The 20,363-nt window shown below is 39.1% G+C and overlaps 2 protein-coding genes across 2 annotated transcripts in view; one reads left to right on the forward strand and one right to left on the reverse strand.

The window, feature by feature from the left end:
* The window catches only part of arhgap9 (Rho GTPase activating protein 9), a gene marked incomplete in the record, with an annotated part of 52,336 nt that extends 37,077 nt beyond the window's left edge, over nucleotides 1-15,259 (forward strand). Inside the window, 8 exon segments of the mRNA XM_014004157.1 lie at nucleotides 2,593-2,698; nucleotides 2,974-3,093; nucleotides 4,460-4,558; nucleotides 5,585-5,662; nucleotides 6,503-6,556; nucleotides 7,339-7,473; nucleotides 10,331-10,436; nucleotides 13,591-15,259. Of these exon segments, the coding sequence (XP_013859611.1) occupies nucleotides 2,593-2,698; nucleotides 2,974-3,093; nucleotides 4,460-4,558; nucleotides 5,585-5,662; nucleotides 6,503-6,556; nucleotides 7,339-7,473; nucleotides 10,331-10,436; nucleotides 13,591-13,777 (885 nt within the window).
* A 3,527-nt stretch (nucleotides 15,260-18,786) lies between these two features.
* Nucleotides 18,787-20,363, reverse strand: part of LOC106514744 (zinc finger E-box-binding homeobox 1) — a 39,867-nt gene continuing 38,290 nt past the window's right edge. Inside the window, exon 8 of the mRNA XM_014004158.1 lies at nucleotides 18,787-19,897. Within this exon, the coding sequence (XP_013859612.1) occupies nucleotides 19,311-19,897 (587 nt within the window). The 3' untranslated portion in view covers nucleotides 18,787-19,310. The remainder of the gene's footprint in view (nucleotides 19,898-20,363) is intronic.

The following is a 20,363-nucleotide window of genomic DNA, read 5'->3' on the forward strand; positions in this document are numbered from 1 at the left end:
CACACACACACACACACACACACACACACACACACACACACACACACACACACACACACACTGTCACACAACTGTGAACTTACAGTACATCACTTCTCTATATATGAATACAGTGAGTTCCACTTTACTTAAATGTTGTACATTCTGTACCGAAAGTTTTAGACATGAGGACAACTCCATCTTTTCACTTTGTTTTTTTTTTATTTTTGAAGTCTTTGTGTCTCTGTACTCAGTGTTACAGTATTGTTTGAAACTAAAAAAGAACGATTGAATGTGGTAATGATAAGATGATCATTTTATTGTGAAGATTTGTTATACACTGCTTTTATTTTGCATACTTTTATTTCCCAAGACACTCAGGCCTAATCAGTCAGGTTTCAGACTGATTCAGAAATCAGTTCAGCTTGTTTTTCTCTCAGTGATTTACCCTCAGTTTGCCACAGTCACTAAAGGTCCTTTCACACTAGACAATTTCTGCCAACTTACGAACATTTTAAAGATGTCTGTGTTGAAGATGGAATTGAAAAAATCAACAGGAAGATTATTTTTGGTGAGTACATCAGTGTTGTATAAAGTACCACAAAGTGATACTTGAGCAAAAGTACAAGTATCTTACCAAAAAAATGACTTTGGTAAAAGTTAAAGTCTCTTTTAGGAATATTACTTGAGTAAAAGTCTTAAAGGAGTCCAATCATGGGTCCTAGAAATGTTTATGGTATGTCTGTGGGCTATCCAGACCATGTTCATTCAATTTAATGCACAAAATAATTCTCAGATTATAAAATTTCCCATTTTCTAGTTCTGCTGCTCTGACTTCTGTTCAGAAGAGCTGTTTATGTTAATGAGCTCTGTTGGTAACGCCCTCCAAAAAAYTGTTGACATTAACTCCGCCCTCCAAAGCCAGCATTTACGTTAGCATGGCTAATAATAGCAGAAGCTCTGTTGTACAACCATATGAGACCCAGAGAGCAGAGTCGTGGTGGCATCTTCTTTTTTTTCTCCTCCTCCTCTGCTCTGCTCACTCTGCATGCTGTTACCAGAGCAGGGAGCAGCAGCAGTCAAAATACCTCAGAAACTCGAACAAATAGGTTTTAACAAGGCTTTAATAAGCTAAACAATAGAGGTACATGAGAAAACAGGTTCATAACGAACGAAAATAAATAAATAATTAGATAGTGTCCATGCCGCTCTCTGGTCCAACACTCTACCCATTGCCCTATTGGAGGCTTGTTATGAAGCAAGCTGCACATTACACAACAACACGGTGACGGCTTTTTATACTGAGGAGGTGGAGCTTCACCCGGGGGTTGCTAGGTAAGGGGCTGAACGCAGGTTCTGGTGGGTTGTCATACGGCTTGTGACATCACAAAATGATGGAAGTATAAAACTTGTCGTTAATATACATTAAAATACATTTACTTACAGTAAATATGCCCCTGGGTGCATTTTTTTGGTCCTAGGACTGTTTTTTAAGAAGTACATACCCAAAGTTGAGTAAAAAAAAACTTTAAAAAGTGAATTTTGCATAATAGGTCCCCTTTAAAGTATCTGATATTTTTGTACTTAAGTATTAAAGGTAAAAGTATTGATTTAAAATGAGCAGTTAGTTTTTCTGTAAGGACATTTATTAGGAGGTGACCTCTCCAAAAAATGATGAAATGACTGTATGGTATTAAAATAATTAATTTATGTTAAATTTAAGATGCACTAGTTTAGCTGTTTCAGTTTATCAAAGCTGCCCAAACCTTTTCTCCAAAATAAAAATCTATCTGAGGGCTGTGGCCAAATACAATAATACAGTATAATCCATGAAGTACAAATACTTCTTAAGTTCATTCCTTTAATGATTATGTCCTGCTGGAGTGTGACACAATACGGTATCAGAATTTTATATATTTATACTTCTCATTCAATCACAATTAAATTCACTCTATCTAGGAGACACAATTTATATGGACAGTATTTATTTTTTACAATAATAAGCTGGAATGAAAACAAGCAAAAATGAAATAAAACTAACGACTTTCTACTTTTTGCCTTTTTAAAAAATGTAAGGAGTAGAAAGTACAGATAATTGTGTGAAAATGTAAGAAGTAGAAGTAAGAAGTAGGCTGAAAAATAATTACTCAAGTAAAGTAGAGATACACAAAAATTCTACATACCGGTAAGTACACAGCTCTGGTGTACATAATGTAATTCAAACAAATCGATCAAACAAATAACTTTTATTAGCAATTTAGACAAAAAGTGTTTCATAAGTTGGCATAAGTTGTCTAGTGTGACAGGGCCTTAAGCAAAAGTAGGTTTATAGATTTTTAAAACTACTTTTTGAACCTAAAAGCCTGAAAGAAAATATTTTTACCTACAGACGCGTTCTCTCAGATCTCAGTTTCACAGATCCACATCTTCTTCTCTTGATCTTAGATCATTTTAGGATTTTTTTTATTACATCTTTAACTGTAATAATCCTTGGTTATGTTTGTTAAGCTTCAACTAAAGACATTATTCAGGAATAAATTGGCAGAATTTTAAGATAAAATATGGAAAATCCTTTAAATAAAGCTGTCTGAATCGGCTTTGCATGTTTTGTAGGACCGTGAGAACCCACTAGACAACGTGCTTCAGTACTCTCTGAGGAGAGCCGGCAGCGTGGAGATGCTGGACCAGAGCGGCGACGAGGACGAGAGGAGAGGCTCTCGTGAGTCACCCTCACCTGCCCTCTTCTCCAGTTCACTGCTTCTCTGTACAAACGTTCTCTCAGGCTGCTTGCATCTTATCCTCCTTCATCTCCTCCATCCAGCTCACCTAGATTCTAGCTCAGCTCCTGTGGCAGATAATCGCACCGTTAGTCCTTCCTCACCTCCATCGCCGGCCTTGCCCTCCTGCTTTTCATCTTCACCACCTTCTCCTCTCCACTGACCTCCTCTTCCTCCTCTTCCCTCGTTGACGTCTCCTCTTCCCTTCGTTCTGCAGTCCCTCGCTCCGCGTCCAACCTGGAAAACACAGAAAGGAAGCGGGTGAAGACCCGGCTGAAGAAGCTGATCCTGAAGAGACCTCCTCTGCAGGCCCTGCAGGAGAAAGGCCTCATTAAAGGTAAGATTTCCTCATTTACTCAGATGTAGAGGTGGCGACTCGTGGCTCAGTCCTCCTGCAGGAAAAAAAGAGTAAATATATATNTATATATTCACACATTTTTCATTTATTTATTTATTTAAACAAATGTTGCTATTTAAGTGAAATAGATTAAAGTTATGAAGGCAGGCAGGAAATGTCGGCATTTATCCTGCAGTGATGCGACATTCCCTGGTGAATATGTGACGCAATACTTCTCGTTTGTTTAGTAAGTAACTTTTTTATTTTCCCACACTACCAATAAAACATCATTTATTCATCACTTTTTAAGCTGGAGTGGGCACCAATATTTTCATCTTTTGGCAAAGAATACTTTAATAACCATTTAACAAACTATAATTCAAGTAGTGAGTTTAACTTATTTTAAAAACAATGCAGGATTTAATAACGAACACATTTGATGAGTTTTATTGTCAGAGCAGCTACCGATGTAACACACTAACTTCTTTGTTTTTCAAGCTCGGCTTTCTGCTCTGTGAAGCCACTGAAATTATAATTATTTTTAAATTTATCAGTTTAGTATACTATAGTTCTGTCGGTAGGAAAGTAACTGAAGCAAGTGTCAGAGTAGTGGTTTTTCCACCGGCAAAAAATAGCCACAAAAGTGCGGTTGTGGTCTGTTAACATTTTATTTTTAAAATATAACGAGCGTGCAAACTCAGTTCCACGTTTGAATATTTCATTTGTCTACGGATATTTAAACAAATGCAATATTTTTTCACGACATTCTGATTTATTAAACTATGAGCTTTCAGACCAACTGGAAACCAATCATTGTTATTAAAATTATAAATAGTTTTTTTTTTCACTTATTAGTTTATTTTACTTGATTTTTACTCCTCCCTCCACACCTGGTTTTAATTTATTAAATACACCTCGATAAAGGTGTCTGCCTTCAGCTTTCATGGCGGATGATACATATTAAAGATGTGCTTTATTCTCCTTAGAGGCAAGAGTTTATTTTTTAATGAAAAACTAAAGCTGTTCAGATGGACGGTGAGGCATCTGAAAATGTCACTCGAGTTATAAAACACACGTTAAACCAGATGCAGTTGCAGTATTTATTACTACAAAATAAAACACGTGCTGTATCGTTGGGGTACTGATGCCGCACATTTGAGTAACCCTGTAGTCTGCAGAGTGCAGTGGGTGAGTTGCATCATCCAGTGTGAGCTTCAACCGAGTCAAACCTGACGGGCTTCTCTCAGAGCGAACGCACGTCGTGTCAGGAGATGAACTCGAGCTTGTCGCAATTACATCATGAAAGTAACCCCTTCCAAGTTAACAAAACACGCTGGGTTTGTGTCCATCTGCTGTCGTCCCTCAGATCAGGTGTTCGGCTGTCGTCTGGAGATGCTGTGCGAGCGGGAGAGGAGCACCGTCCCTCGCTTCGTCAGGCTCTGCACCGAGGCCGTGGAGAAGAGAGGTACGGCCGCCGAGAAACACGCCTCCCCGCCGAGGCGGTCTCAGCTAAACGTGGACGAGAGAAAATCCCAAAGCTGCCCCGAGCGTCAGCTGACAGCGAGTCTGTCTTACAGATTTCTGACAGAAATCTCAGTGGTTTCGACTGAAAATCTTTGTAATGGCCCAGCGAAGAGCACAAACTACAGCCTGGAATTTAAGGCACTCATATGACAGCTGCCAGCGGGAGAAAGATAAATAAGAAACAATGGATTTGTTTAAAAACGGTGCAGCAATAATAAATACTTGGAATAAAAAGTCACGGCTTGAGGCTTTAAAAAAATTCTTTTATTTTTTTCAATAAATTATTATATGAGGGAAGTAATCTGTTACGATCAAGTCATTTTGATCTAACGTTTTAACAAAGTCCAACGTTTTTAACACAAATTTCTCCACTGTGGGATCAATAAAGTTTTATCTTATCTTATTTTTACAATAATTTAGTGAAATTATCAGTACAACAAAAACGATGCCTAATATTGGGGATTTAAGAAAGTTGTTTTAGCGTAACATTCAGCAATCTTCAAATGTCAGCTTTACAAATAATTTTGAAATCATTGTGGGAGGTAAAAGACAAAAATTACGTTTGCTGGTAAAAGTATGTAGAAGCTTCAGGAAGCAAGGAAGTTCAGAATGTGAAGAGGAAGTTTAAAAATAAAGAAGCAGTCACACGCGCACGCCGTACGTCCCCTTATTTTCAAATAGGTTGTTTTTTTTTAGATTGTTAAAAGTGCTAAAACCGTGTTTTTACGCTTCACGGTTGTCGCACATCTTTGGGGACTTATGCAATCGAACTTCCTTTGCACCATGAATTATTAATTTGCACAGAATGTGGCTGCCTGCCATGTCCAGCTGAACAATCAGCTCGGCTCCGACTGTGTTAAAATCCCAGGATCTGTCCTTCTAAAGCCATAAAATTGTAAAACAGCTAAATCTGGACGTTCTGACAGAGGTTTGGAGGTGCTCCTGTCTAACCGCCTGTGTGTTGCAGGGCTGGATACTGACGGCATCTACAGAGTGTCAGGAAACCTGGCTGTGATTCAGAAGCTCCGCTTTCTGGTGGACCACGGTGAGCATGAAACCAGACACGAAATCAGTCATTTCTGTAAATAAAAACAAAATCAGAAGCAAAAAAAAAAATTTAAAAAGTCAATGAAAGAAAGGCAAATCATTTTTGTTAGAAGCCTGACTTCTTTTTTTTTCCTATTTTGCAGCGTGATTAAATCAGAATTATTTACATTTAGAGCAGTGATTATATATCTCACAGAAATCCCCCCCCCACACACACACACACACACACGTTTGTTTCTTGACCCCGTGGGGACCTTTCATTGACTTCCATTCATGCTTTTTTAGCTTTTATATCCTAACCCTGACCACATACTCTAAAATTAAACTCACAGGTACCTACCTGACCCTAAACCTAACCCCGCAACCATAGCGTGCATTTGGCCTCATGGGGACCTGGCAGTGGTCCTCACAATGCTGCCTTTTTTTTTCTTTTTTTTTTTTTTTGGTAAAAAAAATTCCCCACGTTGTAAGAAAAACCCATCCACTCACACATGTTTACGCAACTATCCATTTGGGGACATTCCATTGACTTCCATTACATTTCTACAGCCTAACCCTGACCACAAACCCTAAGGCTAACCTCACCTGACCCTAAAACTAACCTAAACTCAATTCACTCCTTGGCCCTAAACCCAACCCCCAACCCACCAATGGCATTTAAACCAAATGGGGACTCGACTTTTGTCCCCAAATTCACCAGTTGTCCTCAAATGTAGGCATTTTGTCTTAAAATTGTCCCCAAATATCACCAGAAACACACACACACACACACACACACACCTGCACTGATAAAGCGAACGCAGCAGAAAGCCTCCTGAGTAACTGTTGGTTTTTGCAGAACGAGCGCTGACCACTGACGGGCGTTTCATGTTCCCGGCGGAGTTTGTACAAGGTAGATTCAGAGGAAGACGAAAGCACAAAAAACAAAAAAAACAGCCGCTCTCACTCCTAACTCGGCCTGCTTCTTGTTGTTGTTGTTTATTTTGTCTGTTTGTTTGTTTGTTGCTGCATAATGCGAACAGCTCAATCCAGAAGTCCCCAGAATGCCCACCCAGAGAGCTGAAGAGCGGCGCCGAGCTGCCCGCGCAGACGAAACGCCGAGCAGCGTTTTGTTTTTCGCCTTTTGTTGTTGTTGTGAGACCGTTTGGCTTGATGCGTGTGTCCCTTCAGGCTCTGTGTGCTTCAAGTTTTCTGATGTAATAACGTGCAGCAGGTTGGACGGGGGGTTCTCGCGCGGTCCTTGGGTGCCACCAAGTGGATAAAGCAGAGACTCGGCTGCTCGTGTGGAGCTCTGGTCCTGACAGTCTGACTGACGCTTCTCAGTTTAGGATCGTGCAAATTCCTGCTTCCTCAGTGTTGACACGAGATCAAATTAAATCAAACCATTCTGCCTGACTCTTTGATCCAGAGAAGCGTTAGTCACGCCTGTGTGTCAAAAATCAAGTGTGCTTCATTATTTTAGATGTGTATGCGTCAGTGTGCTTTCTTACATCATTTATTCTCTTATTTCTGCAGCTACAAGCCTTCCTGTCGCGCCTCAGCCCTGATATAAATTCATGATAAACGATGCTGTGACCATCTCTTTTATTTTATTTTAGTTTATTTTTTTATTTTCTCCTAACTTTCATTCACTTCCTCTCCCTGTGATTCCCCCTCCTTCCTCTCTTGTCTCAGAGGAGAAGCTGAATTTGGACGAGAGCGAGTGGGAGGACGTTCATGTCGTCACGGGAGCGTTGAAACTTTTCTTCCGCGAGCTCCCCGAGCCGCTCGTGCCGTACGGGTTCTTCACCGACATCGTGGAGACAGTCAGTGAGTGACTCGTTTCAGACTGTTTTACAACACACGTCCATCCACACACAGTAAAATGCAAATCCAATTCAGCTTTTATTCAGCGCTGAGGGTATAAATGTCAAACGCACCAGTATAATCAGTGTTAATGTAAATAAAATCTTTCATTAGCCACTTTATAATTAATTTAAACCAAAACTTAAAATCTGCTTTATACTTGAGATGATGCACGTTTACACAGTTTTCTGTATCTGTGTGGGATGAACTGGTTAAATCAGCTTAGTAAGGCATAAGAAACTTTATTTTTCTTTATTTTCATTGTTTTAATCTTGGCATTGCGACATTGTGAATACGCACAAAGCCGTCAAAAACAGATCAGAGTTCATTCTGTTACTAGTTTTTTTTATTAATTTCTTTTTGCACTTTGTCAGTTTGTGGTCAAATTGCAAAAGTTACAATATTTTCGTGTTGTGGGCTTCGAACCCTCCTTCAACACATTTAATGTGGCAATGTGGCAAATAAACTTAGCACAAAACGTAGGGAAATATGTGTTTGGTAGATTATTTTTTGTTCTAACAAAGCTTCTTGGTAATAAATCTAAATCTAAAGGTAATAAATCTTATATTGGGCTCCTGATTGGCAGCACCTGGGGAGACCAGCAGCTCCGAACAAGACTCAATAACAGTGGTCTCCAAACTACGGCCCGCGGGCCACCTCCCCATTTGGTCCGGGTCCCAGAACAATACCAGAGAGCATTTAGTTTTTTTTCATATATGTGTATTTGTATTTGATTATAAAGTTGGACTTTTGCAATAAAATGTTCCTTAGTTATGAACTATTTTCATTATTAACTATTATTAGTAACTATTTCATACATACACACATATAACGTGATGTTCTGTTCCACCCTTCTGCGGTCTGTGCCCCTATCTGGCAACCCCCAGAAAAAAACCCTAAACCCGCCCCGGAATAATGGCGAAAAGATTAGGTAAGAGAAAAATTGATTCAGAATGCAGGGGATTTAAGCTGCAGTGGACAAACGATTATTTTTTTGTTCATCTATCAAGAGACGGTGGCGGTATTCAGAGAATACAATCTGCGGCGACACTATGAATCCCGTCACAAAGACAAGTATGATAGCTTGCAAGGCCAAATGTGAGCAAACAAACTCTCAAAGCTAAAAGATGAACTGTTAGCTCAGCAGAATACATACTGTGAAGAATCCAGAGAGGGTTATTTGATTGTGCTTTCTGGAAAACAATATTTTTTTACATTTAGGCACTCCTGCAATAGTCACACTTTTTCTGTTACAAACTCCCCCCACCAGAGAAGGAAAAAGTTATGTGGCCCTTACAGGAAAAAGTTTGGGGACCCCTGCTCAATAACAACAGCAAAATATGATGTTTGGCAGAGAAGATTTGTCAAACTCTTCATGTTCACAAACCCACATACTCAGCTCTAATGCTCATCCCCCAAATGCGTGTTCCTTACAAATGTGGCACAATTTAAAAGGGAAAATGACAAACTTTTAGGCTTTAGAGGTAGAAAACTGTTTCAGGGTAACAATAATCTTCACTGTTATGTTATAATATGATGAGGATACATTGACCGAAGGGTTGGGCATTATTGGCAAAAAAAATCACAATTTATTATGGAATTTAGCCGATAACAATTAATATGACGATTAATTCCCTGGAGTCCCCGGCTGTCTGCTTATAGTCACATGACCAATTAAAAATCCTTCTAGTGGGAAAATATTTGCTCTCCGTAAAAATCTGTTCCAAACTGTGTCGAAAGTAACAGAATTCAGGCATCAATTTTTAAATTGTGTTGATAGGTCAAGTAAAACTGGACTTGTGATGAATAAATTACAGAACTTTTTTTTAAAATGTCATATTTGAAGCAGAGAGGAGCACTGAGCCTGCCTCGTGGCATTAATCAAATTTATCAAGTGCCAAAACTAAACCGATTAAAGTTTTTCTGACCATTAATTGCACATGATACGATTTTTGCCCAACCCCTGACACAAGTAATTAAAAAAACATCAAGTCAAATCCTTTGTTTTTTATTTAATATTTTTTTACTCAAATTCGTCCTCTTCTTTGTGTCAGTATTTCACCCCTTTCAGTGTCTCATCTTACACAGCAATAACTGCAGAAATCTGATAAAAATATAATAAAACAGCCTTTATATAACCTGTGATTCGGCTTGGTTAATTTCTTTTTGGTTTTCTTTATAAATGTTTAACAATTTGTTTGTAATTACCTTAGAGTTTATCATATTTAAAATTAAAGGTTAAATGATTTTTTATTTTGGTGACATAAAAATGTCAAAATCAACAATACGGTTGTTTATTTCTGCCTCTCAGTTGTCTCTTAAAAGCAAAAACTACAAATTATTTTCTGGCATACGTAAATAGTCTGGCATTAAGTTTAAATTAAAAAGAATATATTATTTTTTTAGCAGCACCTGTTTATCCCCCCCACAAAAAAATCTTAGAACGTACATTTTTAATTCTTAAATTAATTTAAAGTGTTAACTTACTGAACTGCATACCAACTGTAATGTTTGCGCAAATGTATTCAGACAAAACAAACAGAAAACCATAAAAAGTTTTATTTAAGTGTATTTAATTGTGTTTGACATTCATCCTTTTAATTCAACATTTTAAACACTCAAAGGGAAAATTTCATAAAAAGATAAAATCTTTTTTATCAGTTCGTGTGGGATTCGGATATTTTCTTCTTTATTTTAATTGATAATTGTGTTTTGCTGTGGCAGATCAGAGTCGTAGATATGTAAATCAGGTTTTAGGTGATAATAAAGTGCAGGAAATTAAAGAAAACCGATAAAGTTTATTGTGATCTGATGTTTGCAGAGATGACGGATTATGAGGACAAAGTGGATCGTCTGAAGTGTCTGGTGCTCAACATGCCTCCTCCGAACCACGACACGCTCAAGTTCATGTGCCGGCATCTCAGACGGTGAGCGACAGAACCCTGCCGGCTTCAGATTTTCACAAGTAATGAACCTCGAAGTGCAGGGGGAAAAAAGAAAAAGAAGTCCTAACAGTTTTTGTGTAATCGGACCACAAGGGGGGGCACTCCCCTCGCGGTGTCCCTTGTTCTCCTCTGTCAGCGGTTCTCTGGCCGCAGCGCTCCGTGTGCCAGGATCACTGTTGTTAAGTTTGGGTTACTGTGAAGATGAAAAGGCTGGCGGAAGATGAATGGTGTACGATGTTCTGCGAGCCAGTTCCTTTTACAGTACATAAAATGTGTGTTTTTTACCGCCTATGGTTTTTCCTTCCACTCCAGGGGTGAGCGTTCGTGTTCTGAGGCTGATGTTTGTGCCAGGGTGTGGTGGACCCCGTGAATTTGTCAGCGCTCCGTCTTTCTTTCATTTTCTCTTGCGTGTCATTCCTTTCTCCGCTCATTCTGGTTCTCATTTATTATCTCTCTGCGCAATCCCCGCCTCCCCCTCCTCTCCTCTCTCTCTCTCTCTCTTTCTCTCTCTCTCTCTCTCTCCTCTTCCTCACTTCCTCTCTATCCTCTTTTTCATTCTCTCTCCCTTTCATTCATCTCATCTTTTTCTTTCCTTCCTCCTGCTCTCCTCTCCTCTCCTCTCTGCCTCAAAGGTCCCATGGGAGCCTTGTGGTTCGTCTGCTGGAAGGCATACCGACACCACCGCCGCCACCACTGGAACCTCTCTCTTTTCCTCTTTTCCTCATTCACATCTTCTCTCTCTCTCTCTCTCTCTCTCTCTCTCTCTCTCTCTCTCTCTCTCTCTCTCTCTCTCTCTCTCCTCTTTTCCTTTTTTCTCCTGTCTTTCTTTCTTCTTTTTTTTCTCAGTCTCACTCGGATTTATTTCCACCCAGGAAAAAGCTTGGATTATTATGCGCTCTAATTATGAGACGGAGTCGCTCTAATTAAACNGTATTTACAGTCTTTGTGCGTCCAAACTTGTGATTCATCTGCATATGATGTGCTTGTGTGAATCATTCACATCTCTGAGTTAAAATAGTAATGGACATTCACATCTTCTCTCTCTCTCTCTCTCTCTCTCTCTCTCTCTCTCTCTCTCTCTCTCTCTCTCTCTCTCTCTCCTCTTTTCCTTTTTTCCCCCTCTTCTCTTTTTTAATGTGGAAGTTTTGAGCAATTGCTGGCTTCTGTGGCTTGGTGGGAACGGCATTTTTAGAAGAATGCCTCATGCTGTGGCTTTAACCCATTCCTGAGTCGCGGCTCGTAACACACACACACACACACACACACACACACACACACACACACACACACTGGAATACACCGACATAGGAGGATTCAGGTTTAGAACAGTTTAGAGTACACATCTGCTGTGTAGAACCCATCAGTCATCCAGCGTATTTGCCTGCAATCCCCAGAGTCGTGTCAGCTTGCAAACATTTGCTAAGTAGCTCTAAACACAAAGAGTCTGAAGCTGGGACTTTATTTGTTCTGCAGGTTTGGGGTCAAAACAATCAGACCAACAGGTTTGATTTGATGACGATGATGATGATGATGATGAGGCGCACTTCATCAGCTCATCCTGAACGTGTTTGTGAGCAGGAGACTTTATGGCTCAAGAATAGCTGAGACGTTTCACTCACAGCCACGGATGTCAGCTTCACGGTGGCCCGCTTAGGGATCAGTGAAAAAAAAAAAAAAACAGGCAAAAGTCGATCCAACAGTTAGTGAAAGTCTAATTCTGTCAACTTCGAGGAATGATCAGGATTTCTGCATTCATCTCTCGGAAAATGTGGTCGAAGTCAAAATTCTAGACGAGCGATATGTGACTGAAGCAAGAATTTAAAGTCGTCGTGCTTTTTGAACAGGTTGAACAATTGCCAGCCTTTTTTTAAGGGGTGGGGGGTATTATGTACTTTCAAGTGCAGGGGTGCCCAAACTTATTCCCCGAGAGGGCCAAAATGAAAATCTACCCAAGGGCTGCGGGCCAAATGCAATAATGTAATAGAGGAAATGCATATACTTCTTAAGTAAAGTTTTTTTACTTTTTATGATTAAACCAAGAGCCAGTGCAGTGGCCCACATTTTGTTTGTTTGTGTTTTTAATCCGTACACTTGCTCGGGCAGCAAAGACTCATGGGACATTTCATATGTTGATAAAATATGAGCATTTGTAGTCTTATAAAGTTTTCAAATCTACGTGTGTGCTTAAATCTAATGTAAATATCTTCTTTGGTTTCTTGTATTTTATCTTTAATCTTAATAGAATTCAGTGGCAAAGTCAGCTATTTGTGCTACAGTCCCTTATTTAGTCATTGGACCATCAGATGTAATTACATGGAAATACAGAGTTTCTACAGAAGATGACAGGCAATAAAAAACTACTGGTCGGCCAAATCAAATGGCTTGGTGGGCCAATTTTGGCCTGCGGGCCCCACTTTGGGCACCTCTGTTTCTAGGCAATGCTTGTTCAATTCTATAACACAATCAAGTAACTTTGTTACCTTCAATTGTTATGAAAATGCTGTATATATCAAAAATACATTTGACTTTGCATCATAACCTATTTGTGACTTGAAATTGGCCTCTGTCTCTTTAAGAACCTCCTAAAGTTTGCAAAACTCCCACTGGGGGGGGGGGAACAAATTTAAATTTGAGGGGGACAAAAGAATTACCTAAAAATCAAATATGCATCTTTAATTCGAAGGGGGACATTAAAAAATTTTACAAGGAACAAGTTTTCTCAGGTTTAAAGGCACCACCTCTTCTATTTTTAAAATAGTTTTGTTTAATTGCTGCTGGGGACTGAGCTCCAGGGAGGGGTTTTGTGTAAATGGGTGGTGCTTTGTATCAGCGAGCGTTTAAAGCTGCACGTGGCTATGAGAGGTTCGAGAATTTCTCACACATGCATGAATGAGTCAAAGCAACACTCCAGATATGTTTTTGATGACATAACAATATAAATAAAAAAGTCAGTTTTGCACAACACCCCCCCCTTTAAAAAACTGACCAATATCTGCCAATTATTTGGTCTTTTTCCAGTTCGAACCAAGAGCCAGTTCAGAATGACCGGAAAAAGCAACTTATAGTGATTTCATAGTTCAAAAAAATTTTGAGGTAGCATTAACCTTGTATCTTCTGCGCTTTACTTTCTCTGCAGGGTGTTAGAATGTTCAGACGTCAACAGGATGACCACCCAGAACATCGGCATAGTGTTCGGGCCGACGCTGATGCGCCCGGAGCGGGACAACGGCAACATGGCGGTGAACATGATTTACCAGAACCAGGCGGTGGAGCTCATCCTCAGCGAGTTCGACCACATCTTCGGAACGAGAGGCCCCTCCTGATCTCGTCAGACCGCGGAGGTCGCGACGCTGGCGGCCCGGCCCGCTCCTCCGAATCAGACTCTGAGCATGAAGCAGTGCAGCGAGAGCTCTGTAGGCTCATATGGTGTAAAATGGATTTCACATCAAAAGATAATTATGGTGGTAAAAAAGAACCAGGAAAAGAAAGCTGCTAATCATGACATCTGGCCTCCATAAAAAGCCATGTTAAAACAATAATAGTAAAACAAGCCAATTTTAGCTGCGATGCTGGAGCCTTTGAGGGCAGATGTGGAGCTCAGTCCCGGTGAGGCTCGCTGCTGGAACAGACGCCTCCTTGTCACTTCTCCTTGATGTTTCAGACTTGATCAGGGCAAAGAAAAAAAAAAGAGAAATATCTTCCAGCCTGCCTAGTGTATTCTTCAGCGATCCACCAGGCAACAGGAGTGGTGTGTGTTTTAATGTAGCGCCGAGACAAAACTTAACAGAACCATCTCACTGTGAAAACCCAATATCAGGACGAACGGACTGAGTGAAAACAGCAAACAGGAAGACAAATAATCCACTTATGCAAGACTTCATACGCTTCCACTGAGAATTGAGAATTGAGAGTATTCTCCAAAAAAAAGTGATGGCAGCAAATGTATCTTTTTAGTGACCCGTTAGCACCCTCAGAGCCTTTCACATCTATTTTATTAGTCAAAACTCACTGTAATAATTTAAAACTATGAAGTTGTAAATATTAGAAATGTTGTTTTTGAATCACTTTATACACAATGGGCAACCTAAATATTCTACATAGGCAAATTCAAACCCGAACTTTTGCTTTGAGACGACGAGGATGTTCCTGTCAACTCTCCTCCAATAAAAGACGTGTGTGAGCAGACTGACACGATGTGTTTTGTTACTCAGGGTGTCAGGTTGTTTGTTGCAAGCGGCGGGTTGCGTGACAGATACTGGAGGCGGGTGGAGGGACGTGGGCCTCGGCGACTCGGCGGGCGGAGTCGCAGTGATTGGTGCGAATGCTGCTTTTAATAACAGAACAAAAGAGGAACTGGAAATGCATATGTTTTAAAAATGTGGATTTTCCCCCCTTGAAACCCTCTCACTCTGTGGCTTGGGGTAATTTTATATTGACTGTGGGTTTGGCAAAAGACAAGAAAGAGCTGAAAGGAGGCACTGCTGGGGGGGCGGAGTGACTTTAGGGGGAGATTTTATTAAATACGTTCCTTCATTTTGGTGTTTGTTGCATTTCAAGGCATTGGAGCTGATTGGACGTTGTGTGCAGCTGACTGATGAGGAGTCCTCTTAACCTGATCTCATTTTCGCTCCCCATGGTGTCTTTAAATTCGAATAACTCAATTTTTTTAGCTTGAGCATACCACACTTGTTTATTTAATCCAAATGCACAACTTGTATTAAAGTTTAAAGTCAGCAGATTTAGGGTTTTTTTTTTGTCATGAACCTCTTAAAATCATTAAATGTCTGCATTCAGCCTTAAAGGACCAACGCATCAAATATTTCATGGACTTTTTGTCCTGTATGTTTTGTTTTTGCTGCAGATTGTTCGGTTTTAGGGATTTTTTAGTCTATAAAAGTGTCAATAAAATCCCCCAGTGGTATTAAATGTCTGCAGATTGAGCTCAATGATGCGTTCAGTTTTATAGTAACAATCATCAGTGGAATAATCATCTGCTTAAATCTGAATCAGACACAATCAAACACTCCTTCCTAATTGGCTCTTTTTGGGCAGTTAGGGTCAAAATCTCTGACATCATTCTTTTTATTCTGTTTCTTCCTGCCTTTTCTGGTGGCACCGCTATAAATTTAAACATCTAAACTCTTGCAAAAATCTTGTTTCTGGATCAATAAACGTGAACCAAACAATGAGCAGCGCTGCTAACTTTGGGATAAAGATTTCCTTCCAAAACACATTTTTGACACTTGGACTGATGTAACAAGATTACATTACATCCCAAACCATTTTGCATCTGTGTATGGTTATTTTGTTTGCTGCTCTGTTGAAGCAAAAATGTTTTTTGGTCTGTGTCATATTTTAAAAAGTTGTGGAAAGGAGTAAATCAGAAGACTGTGAAAGGTTTACATCTGTTATATGTTTTTTTTTTCAGCCAAACAGTTCTCAAAATGAACACAATTTTCACTAAACTGAAGTGAAACCTCTGAGAAAGACTGCTTACAGGTTTGACAGTTTGTTTGTTTTTTTCAGAGTAAAGTGCAGAGATAAAGTGACTGCAGTATTCCTGTTTTGGTTAGAGTTGGTTGTTTTTATCTAATTACATCTGCATATTTTGTGCTGTTTTAGCTAATTTAAAATCAGAATGTTTAGGTCAGATGGGGTATAACTTTTGGCTTTATATCTTTTTCAAAATATGTACCCTTATTTTCAACATATCTTGCCATAAAAATTATAAGGATCTTTCAATTCCTTTAAAATTTTGCTCACTTTGAATCTGTTCCAGCAAACACTTTATTTGTCTTCTTAGGCTACTTTTAACTTTTAGCTACTGTTTTAGCTTCTAGCTAACCTTTTGCTACATTCAACTAGACTTTTGTTACATTTAGCTGGCCTTTTGTTAGGTTTAGCTAGCTTTTTGCTACATTTAGCTAGCATTCTGAATGAGTTAAAATAAGTTTCTTTCAAACTCACTGATCTATACGTGCAGGTTTCAGCTTTTTCTGAGAATTGAAACTTAAGGGGGCACAACACCCATTCAGAAATGTTTCAGAATGCTTTACAGAAAAATTAGGACAAAACTGAGCGCCAATAGTTAAACGCTGCACCAAAAACCCATCCTGACCGTAAGTCACCTTTCATGTTATGGTTAGCTGATTGTTTATTCAGCCCACTAAAATTAGAGTCTTAAATTTCAGAGTTGTAGCCCCACACACACAGGTTCACAAGAGCGAAGCGAGCACCTCTGATGAATCATCATGCAAATACAGCGAGCCACAAAAAAACACACAGAGTGTAACAAAGCAAGCTGGAGATCTAGACTGTTGGTGGGAACTGTTTACTGTGATGGGAAACTGACTGGCTCAAGCAAAGCATACCGCTTTTTTCAGATCTTTAAACCCAAATTTAACATCAAAACTACTTTTAGCATTGTTTCAAATCTTATTTTGTTTGTTTTGTTTTGTTTTTTTTTCCGTAAAAATTGGACAAAAAAGGCACATTTTTTACTTTTTAATTAGAAAAATAAATGAAATACAAGATTCTGGTAGCAACTTATATACATTTTTATTACAAACATAAGAAACTTTGTATAAAATACAAATATAAAAAAAGTTCCAAAATCCTGGTGCAATTTAAAAAAAGGGAAATGAATGTAAAGAAAAGTGTTCAGAAATTGAGTGAAATAAATTCGCCTGTTATTTTGCCTGAAGATAACAGGTGAGGAACTATGCAAGGTTAGCATAGAGGTTGGCGTGTCACATATGCGTATCTTTGGTCGTAAACACTCACACACACACATACACACATATAACTCCAGAGCTTGTTTGCCATGCAGCAATGCATGAAGGCCGCAAGCTTAGTCACACCTCATGCACCACCGTCTTACAGTGTCTCGTTGTACCGAGGCCTTTTCGGATTTCTCACAGCATCTGAGCACATCTGAGGCACCGTTTGCTACACTGCAGCCAGAAAGAGGAAGTTTCAAACTGAAGAATGTGTCCTGAGTCTTGACCCTCTTGCCACACCTCAGCAGACAAGCCCAAATGAATGACACGTTATAAATACTACTTTTCTGGGGGTGTAGGAAAAGGGACGCCGCACATGTAAATTATTACAAGAAATGGCAGACATTTTAGCACTTTGTGAATTCAAGCAGCTCCGTTTGCAGTGAGAGGGTGCAAATTGTATCTGCGAGCTGAAAAGGGGGGAAAAATCCCCCAGACACCATCGTTTGCCCCTGCTAACATTTCATGCAAAGCTGCAGAAATGACTGTACTCTGAAGGAAGCCTCCACTTTAAATGGTGCAATCCACTTCTTTTTGTATGAAGGCCAAACAAATAACACCTTCCTCTGTTTTTTTACTGCTCAGGGGTAAAATTAAACAGATGACCTTGGCTCTACTTTCTGATTTCACAGCATAAATGACAGAGGAAAGTTCACTTCTGTCCCATATATTCAAATACTCACAAGTTTTGGTAAAAGGCAAGTGCTGTGTGTGCATATTGGCTGAAAACCTTTGACTTTTTGCCTGTACATTTTTAAAATACTGCTTTCAAAAACATCAGAAAAAAAGATGAATACTAAATGTTCTGTGCACCTATTAAGAACAATATATAAAATAACACTGTTTCTGTTATTATGGCTGTATTTCAAAGCTTCTGAGGACTTTGAATAACACAATATGGCTTCAATTCTGTAAACATTTCCATCAGGGCCTTTTTTTATCTTCACCAAATCACTGAATTGAATCTAAAATACAAAAACAAGTTCACTGATTCCTCATCAGTAATGAAATAATTCTGATTTTGTTTTTCTACAGTGGGGTTTTGTTGAAAAGTTTTGAACAATCAGTATCTTACATGTTCCAGGTACAGTAGCTCTTTAAACAACCACACTTTGAAGAAATGAAGAATAATTCTGACCAGATTGACAAATCCTTTGAAAGTGGAGTTTACTTGAATTTCTATAGGCATTAACATGTCATTTTGGTCAGAAAATTCAACAAGGTTTCTCCAAATTGAGCTTGTAAAAAAGCGATCTGAAACAAGTAAGATATTGATTGATCTAGGGATGCACCGATATGAAAATTTCAGCCGATATCAATATCCGTTATAATTATTGCTGTTATGGCCGATAACTGATATCTACCAATATTACACAAACACACAAATTATATTTTACATATACGCACAAACACACTTGTGTCTTTTTTTTTTTTTGTTACAGTAAATAAATAACCAGACCTCTGACATGACTCTCTACTTCAGTTATTCCTGGCTGCGCAGCATCAATATCACTATTATGATCAAACAGATGCTGCTCAACCATCTCCCCTCCCAAAACTGAAACACAAAGCTAAAAAGTGGGAAATTAATATCGGACGTTAATATCGGCTCAGTTTTACATATCGGACTGATACCGATATCAGTACCAATATATCGTGCATCTCTAGATTGATCCCAACTCACTCTATAAGATATATATATCTACTGTATATATAGATATAGATATAGATATAGATATAGATATATATCCAAACTGTCACTTTAAAGTACAACAGAACTTTTGTTTTGTGCAACAGGAAGCAGCAACAAGCAATTAAGATTTCTGGTTTGTCGCATAAAGACACAGATTAGTTAACCCCCGAACTATTATTGTTCTAACAACAAACAGTAACACACACACACAAACACACACACACACACATACAGACACACACTCTAATACTAGTCTGTTCTACATGATAAAATACTGTATTTTAGATGGCTTTGTCCACTTTATGGCCACATATTCTTTGGCATTTCTCTGTTTTAAAAACACTCAGCTGATTTATTCCATCTGCATGACTTCTTAAAGTTGGCTTAAGTTTTGACTCTTTGTAACCCTGTTATATCCAGGTTCAGTTCACATTTGTTCAAGTCTTCGTTCTGTTCCTCAGCGTCTCTGTCCCAGATGTGGCTCTCCATCTTAATATGGCTTCCTACTTCACAATTGTTTTCATTTTGTTCTTCTCCCGTGGGGGATTCCTGGATGAAACTACCTCTCAGCTCGTTTGCCTCTTCCAAAAAACCCCTGCGCATTTCACCATCTCGTTCCTCCTCCTCCTCACCTTCTTTGAGAGCATCCAACGCTCCATCCAGGCTGGAGTCACTGAGGAAGGAGTGGGCGGTCTGAGTGTCATCCGCCGACAGAGGCTTGTCTTCAGTGAGGCTGCCCGCCAACGGGGTGAGAGACATCTCTTCCTGGTCTTGGTCAAGATCCTGGTCTTTGCTGCAGTACGCGTAGCGGTGGTTCATGTGCTGGGAGTAAGAGCCAGAGTGGGAGAAGCGTTTGCCACACTTGTCACATTGGTAGGGTTTCTCTCCAGAGTGCAGTCGGCTGTGTTCGATCAGGTGGTGCTTGTGCTTAAAAGCCTTGTTGCAGGTCTTGCACTCATGAGGACGTTTGCCTGAAATGAAACAGAAGATTAGATAAGATTTTATAAAAAATTGTATATATGATCATTTCAAAAAATCTTTTGATAAATAGCTTGTACCAATTGTTTAACATGAAACAATGAACATTATAGCTCTGTATGTATAAAAGTATAAATTGGATGGTGCCAATTAATAGGTTGTAATTTACATGTCAAAACGCAACATGTCAGAACAACAACTTGTGGTGTAATATTTGGGTTATTAACTTGACTGTGCAAGATGCCACATAAAACTAAAAGTGGGTTGTTTTCAGATTTCATTTTTAAATAAAGAATACTGGACTCAGTCATTTTTACATTAGAGCTGAATGTATTTAACTTGAACTAAAATTGGGTAGACAATCTTTCGCTTCTTTAAGCTAACATGTTGCTTGTTGTAGGTCCAAATTTCAGGTTTTTTATTATTTTCCAAAAAATCAACCATAATATAATATAATAT

The sequence above is a fragment of the Austrofundulus limnaeus genome, unplaced genomic scaffold (genome assembly GCF_001266775.1).
Source record: "Austrofundulus limnaeus strain Quisiro unplaced genomic scaffold, Austrofundulus_limnaeus-1.0 Scaffold22, whole genome shotgun sequence".
NCBI classification, from domain to species: Eukaryota; Metazoa; Chordata; class Actinopteri; order Cyprinodontiformes; family Rivulidae; genus Austrofundulus; species Austrofundulus limnaeus.